This window comes from Orycteropus afer, unplaced genomic scaffold, assembly GCF_000298275.1.
Source record: "Orycteropus afer afer isolate SDZICR_OR568_19922 unplaced genomic scaffold, OryAfe1.0 scaffold00003, whole genome shotgun sequence".
NCBI classification, from domain to species: domain Eukaryota; kingdom Metazoa; phylum Chordata; class Mammalia; order Tubulidentata; family Orycteropodidae; genus Orycteropus; species Orycteropus afer.
This window is the reverse complement of record NW_006921590.1, coordinates 30,523,676-30,531,409: the sequence shown is the minus strand read 5'-3', so window position 1 is coordinate 30,531,409 and position 7,734 is coordinate 30,523,676. Positions and strand designations below refer to the sequence as shown.

The window sequence follows — 7,734 nt, the reverse complement described above, 5'->3', positions numbered from 1 at the left end:
AAGTAGGATTGCCCAACCTTCCTTCCGAGGAGTGGCTGGTGGGTTTGAACCACCAGCCTTCTGGTTAGCAGTCAAGTGCTTTAGCCTCTATGCTACCAGAGCTCCTAGGAATGAAAAATTGGAAAATAATTCTTAAATAGCATTAATAATAGCATCAAAAATACTAAATTCTTAGGATAAATCTAAAAATCTGGAAGAACTATGCAATTAAAACTACAAAACATTACTTAGAAAAAGAAAGTATACTTTGTTCATTGGTCAGAAGATGAGTATTGGTAAGATGTTTGTTCTGCCAAGTTGTTCTGTAGATTCTCCACCATCCTAATGGACATACCCACAGGATGTTTTGTGGTTGCTATTGTTAGAAATTGACTAATTGATTCTAAAAATAATGTGGACCAGTAAGCAACATCAAGATAAATGGAGAAAAGATTGAAGTTGTCAAGGATTTCATTTTACTTGGCTCCACAGTCAACAGCCATGGAAGCAGCAGTGAAGAAATCAGAGATAACAATACCACATTGGGCATATCTGCAGCAAAAGACCTCTTTAAGATGTCAAAAAAGCAAAGATGTTACCTGGAAGACGTAAGATCCAGCTTACCAAAGCCATGATATTTTCAGTCACTTCATATGCATGTGAAAGCTAAACAGTGAATAAACCCATTGCCAGCATGTTGATTCTGATTCATAGGGACCTATTGGCCATAAATCTTTAAGGAAGCAGACTCCCTCATCTTTCTCTTGCGAAATGGGTGGGGGTGAAATGTGGTCCAAACTGCTGACCTTTCGGTTAGCAGCCAGATGCTTTAACCACTATGCCACCAGAGCTCCTGTGTATAGTACACTGAAGTATAAAATGAAAGTTCTTCAGATTTTTAAGATAATTTTTTGTGTGTATTGATAAAAGCCAGTATTATTAGGAAGTATTATTACTTCATAAAACAATAGAATGGAAATCTCTTAATTCAGTAGCTCTAACTTTAGTTACTCCGAAGGAAGGTTGGGCAATCTACTTCTGTAATGATACTGCCTCGGAAACCCACAGAGGGGTCGCTATGAGTTGGGTCTGACTCAACGGCACATAACAACAACAACTTTAGTTAAGGAGCTCTGGTGGTGTAGTGCCTAAGACATTTGACTGCTGACCAGAAGGCTGGAGGTTCAAACCCATCAGCCACTCCTCCGAAGGAAGACTGGGCAGTCTACTTCTGTAGAGATACTGCCTCAGAAAACCAAGGAAGGGGGCTATTGAGTCGGAACTGACTCGATGGCAGTGAGTGAGTGAACTCTAGTTAACTCTTGGTTAAAAGAAATTTCTGATGTACTTTTTGACAAGCCATATCAGTATGTGTTGTTCCTGAAAAAAATGTTTCATGTACTATGTATCAAGAAGTATAAAAGAGCACTAAAAGAGCACTAATTGAGGGGACAGGAATAAAATGAATAGAGGAACATTGTTATTTTCTAAATGTTCTTTAAATGGAAATGGCGGCAGCCTGCCATAAAACTCTTGAAAAAACAGCTTGACCTTCTTTTTGCCCTCTCTCCAAAGACGTCAAACAAAAAAAAAAATTATAGAATAAGTCTTTCTAAATTTTAAATGGTTCAGTTATCAGAAGACTCTAAAGAGCAAGTTTTCCACAAATCATCCTTGTGCCATTTGGTCTTGTTTTTTTTTTTTTTTTTTAATAGTTGGTGAGCCAACATGTAATTAATCACTTTTGTTGGCATTGAAGGAAATGAAACTGCTGTGTACCCTTTGGCTTCATTGTTCTTTTTATATGGTATTTATCAGTGTTGCAATGTGTAATATGAGAACCTTTGGTAAATGCTTAATGATAATGAATGCTTAGTGATACTATTGTGGAGAAAACAATGTCAAAGAAGTAGTTTTTATAGTCAGCTTATGTGTATTATTTTGGATGCTGGTATACTATTACAATAAAAAAGAAAACAGTTGCTGTTGAGTTGATTCTGACTCATGGCAGCCCCACGTGTGTCACAGGAGAAATGTGCTCCATAGTGTTGTCAGCAGTTAAGTTTTTAGAAGCACATCACCAAGCATGTCTCCCAGGGTGCCTCTGGGTGGACTTTCAGTTAGCAGCCATGTCTGTTAACCGTTTGCACCACCCAGTGACTCTACTGTTAGGATGTTTGTGTACAATTCCACATCTGAGATACCAGCAACACTACTGTTGCTTAGTCAGCAGTTGTTGTAATGTACTTTCCTTGTCTGTGGACGGGGTTATTCCCTGTATACAAAGTGGTAGTGTCCCCTTGTTGCCAGTTCTCACTGTTACATCCTCCAAAATCTAGTTTGGATAGATTTCTTCCCCACAGCTGCCACCACAATCAGTGAATAGGTCTGTCTCACCTCAGGAAGAAAGAATGGGAACAGGAGCCTAACCAGTCTCACTCATTTGAGCTCTGTTCCATTAGTGCAGTGAACAATATTCCCTATGGAAATTGGACACCATTTAAAAACCTAAAACATCAGTTGTTCTATTTACCAATCACTGTTATTATTAAAAGTTCATTTAGAGTAAGATTTTAATATAGGCAAAAACCTGGATATGAACAGTTACCTTCCTTTAACTTTTATTTATTTGAAATCACTTTTCCAGCCTTGAGCGGAGTAGAATGTTCCTCTAGAAGCAGTGATTCCAGTAGGCTCTAAGTCTCTGTGGAGCTTGTACATCCGTCTCCACCTGACTCTGCCTCTCTCCTTCCTCCAAAGCACAGTTCCTACCTTAATGGTCATTGAAATACTTTGGTTTTTGTGTTTAGGATAATGGTGGCCTCAAAATGAATTGGGTGATGTTCCCTCTTCCTGTTTTCTGAGAGAGAGTCTTTATGATTGGTATTGTTTTTTCTTTCAGCTTAGATAGAATTCACCAGTGAAACTCTTTGGACCTGGGAAGATTTTGGCAAGATTTTTAATTATGAACTTGATGTCTTTAATAGATACAGGGCTATTAAAGATAGTTGTTGTTGTTGTTAAGTGCCGTCGAGTCAAACCTGACTCATAGTGACCCCTCCTTGGGTTTCTGAGGCAGTATCACTACGGAAGTAGGATTGCCCAACCTTCCTTCCGAGGAGTGGCTGGTGGGTTTGAACCGCCAGCCGTCTAGTTAGCAGGCAAGTGTCTTAGCCACTATGCTACCAGAGCTCCATTAAAGATAGATGTTTTAAAAAAACAAACTCACTCCAATAGAGCTATTTTATTCTTGTTTCTATTTTGGTAATTTGTGTCTTTGAAGAATTTGTTCATTTCATCTAAGTTACTGATTTTATTGGCATAATGTTCATAATATTTTCTTAATATTTTTGATGTCTATAGGATCTTAATGATAGGATCTCTTACATTCCCGATACTGGTAATTTAAATCTTTTTGTTTGCGATCAGTCTAACTCAGTGGTTCTCGAGTGGGGACAGTTTTGTCCCCCCACAGACATTTGGCAATGTCTGAGAACATTTTTGGTTTTTACAACTGGAGCAGAGTGTGTGTGTGTATGGGTGCATGTGCCTTGAATGCTGCTAAACATCTTACACTGCACAAGACTGCTCCTAACAACAAAGTATTATCTGGCTCACAGTGTCAGTAGTGCCAAGGTTGAAAATCTACTCTGGAGTTTACAGTATATACCTTAAACTTTCAAGTAATGTTTTACTAGGAGACTGTGTCCATTTAACCCTTTCCATCTTTTATGCTATTGGGGGTGTTAGGTGTTGAATACCTAGGAGAACAAGACCAGGGTGAATTGTTAGAAAATAAGTTTTATTAAACATCCCTCCGGCAGATGGGCTGAGGCTTAGAGTAGCGTCAGCCCTGATCTTGTCTCCGCAGGGTGCTTAAGTAGTGTTTTCATTCAGGAGGTCTTTTGCCTATTTCAAAAGGACCAATCCTAAATGTTGAAGGGGAACTAAACACAAGGGAGGGTGGGGACAAAAGATCCAAGCAGAAACGGAGAGTGGGGGTGGGGGCTGCTTCATGGTGGGAAAAAGTAGACAAAGGACTCTACTGGAAACTAGGGGGTTTGGAGGCGGGGGCACCTGAAGAGTGGAAAAGAACACAGAGAGTCTAAGCAGAAATTAGGGGGTGGAGACTAGAAAACTACTGGGAGAGACAGAAACTTAGTACGTTCTGGCAGGCTGAGTAGAAGGTGGAGGATTTATCTATCAATGGGCATACATTTTGCTACTCTGTATGTTATAAAATCCACAATACATTGTTACTGCTTTTGCTTACTAATTTAGTAAAGAAATTTAACAATGAGAAAAATACCTTTAATAGTTACTCATATATTTTCAGTACTCTTCATTTTTTGGGGGGAGGGGTAAATCTAAGTTTCCATCCAGTGTCATTTTCCTTCCATATAACAACTGTTTTAACATGTATTGCAGAACAGGTCTGTTAGTGATGTATTCTTTCAGCTTTGTCTGAAAAACTATATTTTGCCTTCATTTTTAAACATTATTTTGACTTGATAGATAATTCTCCATTAACAGTTTTAAAATGTCATTCCATTATTTTCTGATTTGCATGTTGTTGTTGTTGTTGTTTTGTGCCGTGGAGTCGGACCCGATTCATAGTGACCCCTCCTTGGGTTTCCGAGGCAGTATCACTACGGAAGTAGGATTGCCCAACCTTCCTTCCGAGGAGTGGCTGGTGGGTTTGAACCACCGGCCTTCTGGTTAGCAGTCAAGTGCCTTAGGCACTATGCTACCAGATTCTTACAAATGGTAGCTCTAAAACTCACTGCCATTGAGTCAGATCTGACTCATACTGACCCCTCCTTGGGTTTCTGAGGTGATATCACTATGGAAGTTGCTTGCCCAGCCTTCCTTTCAAAGAATGGCTGGTGGGTTTGAACTGCCAGCCTACCGGTTAGCAGTCAAATGCCTTAGGCACTGTGCCAAATGGTAGAGCTATTGTTTATTTTTTGGAGTATTTTTTTGAATTTTGTTATTGAAAAATATAATAAAAATAGAAATTTTAATACCTAAAATTAAAGCATTGCCTTAGATTTTATAAACAAACTTGGTTTTGAAATTTTATTTTTTTCTCTTTTAGTCATGAAAATATATTTTGGGGCAGGTAACTTCTCTGAGCCTCAGTTTCCTCACCTATAAAATCAGGCTACCAGTGATTCTCACAGATTTGCTGTGAAAATTAGAGGAAAAAAATACAAAATACTTGTAGGCACTCATAAACATGATACTAAGGTACATAGGCTTAGTTTCTTCCTCTTTTTGTTATCCATCTTCAGCTGTTCTGACTTTGGGGCTTACATGTGGCAGCAGATCAGTGGCTATCCCCATGCTTAGTCCTCCCAGCCATGTGGTAGCCCCTCTGTGTAGACACACTGCCTGCTCCCCCACCGCACCCCACACACACACTCCTTGAGAGCCACAGCAGCCAGGACTGGGCAATGAGGAGCTTTGGTTGGACTATGGATGGGAACTGTTATCACTACTTAGGGTTCTTCCTCCTATCAGTAGCTTACATCTTAAATAGACTATTGGTAGGGGCAAGATCTTAAGTAAATCTGATCTTTCACTTAAGCAAGGTTAGAAGGGCATTTTTTAAAGGATGCTTTCCATTTTTAAATTATTTGGATATAGTAAAAATCCATGATTTTTTGTATTTTAAATAATTTATAAATTTCACTAATTCAGGATACTTTTCTCACTGTTGTTGTTGTTGTTATGTGCTGTCGAGTCGGCCCCGACTCGTAGCGACCCCTCCTTGGGTTTCCGAGGCAGTATCACTACAGAAGTAGGATTGCCCAACCTTCCTCACTAGTTGGGTTAAAATTATGTTTACTTGCCGCTTCTTAGTTATGCAAAATAGCCAAAGTATTTAAAGTTATACCTTTTCATATCAGTAACACCCTTGATATAGTTAATAGTTTCAGGTGGGGCTCATAATCAGCCATTTCTTCCAACAGATCTAATTTCCTTAAAATATACAGTACTAATAGTCACAGTAAAGGATGCTGTTAATGCAGTACTGTCTTTTTTGTCCCATTAAGAGAAACTAACTGGACATCAAAAAAATTAAACTTATTTTTTGTAGAAAATTGTTCTGCTTGAAGAGTGGAGATATTTTTGACCCTTAGTCAGCCATAGGCAATAGCACACTGACAGCTTTTTTAAGTGTGACCTCATTGTACTGCTGCTCTTTTCCTCAGTGGGCCTTTGGAGTGACACTGTGGGAGCTCATGACACTGGGCCAGACACCGTATGTGGACATTGACCCCTTTGAGATGGCTGCATACCTGAAAGATGGCTACCGAATAGCTCAGCCAATCAACTGTCCAGATGAACTGTGAGTGTTAACAAGTTGAAGACCTGGCTTTCATTCCATCTATTATATTGGGGAAAAAGAAGAAGAGCAGGTTTTAATATTAATACACAGTCTTCCCTTTTGAGAATAATCATTCTTTGGACATGAATTAGATTCTTGTAGAGAAGTAATTAACTATGAATTCAAGTAGGGTCATTCATTCTTTCATGTATGTGGCAGAACTTCCTGCATTTTAAGGAAGGTTGGGCAATCCTACTTCCGTAGTGATACTGCCTCGGAAACCCAAGGAGGGGTCGCTATGAGTCGGGGCCGACTCGACGGCACATAACAACAACAACAACAACAAAGTACTTAGTCTAATCTGAGCAACTAATGTATACAATGAGAAAACTGAAGACAATGTTGTTGTTGTTGTTATGTGCCATTGAGTCAGAACCGACTCATAGCGACCCCTCCTTGGGTTTCCAAGGCAGTATCACTACAGAAGTAGATTGCCCAACCTTCCTTCTGAGGAGAGTGGCTGGTGGGCTTGAACCACCAGCCTTCTGGTTAGCAGTCAAATGCCTTAGACACTATACCACCAGAGCTCCTGAAGACAACGTAGGTTATTTTATATAGAATGAAGACAGGACTTTTAATCATACCATCTTAAGGATATAAATTTTATTATTTTTTTTTTAAAAAAAGCCTTCCTCGTTGTCATCTTGCCTTGCCAGTTGGTGTCAATTGATGTTTAAGGAAGACATTTTGGGTTACTGAGGGAGATAGTTGTTTCCTGCTTTTATCATATGGGTAATCTTCCTATTAATGGGGCTGGGGTGGGCAGGAGACTATTTAGGGACAACTGTATACATGGTGAGTGTGATCTTAGTCCCAGAACCTCCTGAATGTTCCTGCACCAGGGAGAGGTAACAGCTTTTGCACTAATTTTACTGTAGATCCAGGGTTCTTAGAACTTAGAAACAGAAGGCTTTCCACCTTCTTCTAAGTTCTTGCTCTCACAACTTAAATACAGAATAACACAGCTTATTTTTGACTACATGTGTTTTAAGTGTTTGTTGATACGTGTTTTGATAGCGATCTCATGGGGAATTGAAATCCACATATCTAATCCAGATGACTCAATTTTTTTCTTTTCATTCTAGAATTGCCAACAGATAGCAAAATTGATTGAATTTTAATTTCTCACCTGCTACATGCTCACATTTAGACAGAAAAATAACAACAAAATAAAAATCACCAAAAGGTCAGGAGCAATATATCCTTACTAGTCAAATTTTTCTTTTGTCACTCTGCAGATTTGCTGTGATGGCCTGTTGCTGGGCCTTAGATCCGGAGGAGAGGCCCAAGTTCCAGCAGCTGGTGCAGTGTCTCACAGAATTCCATGCAGCCTTGGGAGCCTATGTGTGACACTCCTGTCA

At 39.4% G+C, this 7,734-nt stretch overlaps 1 protein-coding gene across 1 annotated transcript in view; it reads left to right on the top strand.

Annotated features, from left to right (window-relative positions):
* RYK (receptor like tyrosine kinase) overlaps positions 1 to 7,723 on the top strand; it is a 92,901-nt gene extending 85,178 nt beyond the window's left edge. The window contains exons 14-15 of the mRNA XM_007937515.2: positions 6,198 to 6,334; positions 7,612 to 7,723. Of these exons, the coding sequence (XP_007935706.1) occupies positions 6,198 to 6,334; positions 7,612 to 7,723 (249 nt within the window). The remainder of the gene's footprint in view (positions 1 to 6,197; positions 6,335 to 7,611) is intronic.
* The last annotated feature ends 11 nt before the right edge of the window (positions 7,724 to 7,734 follow it).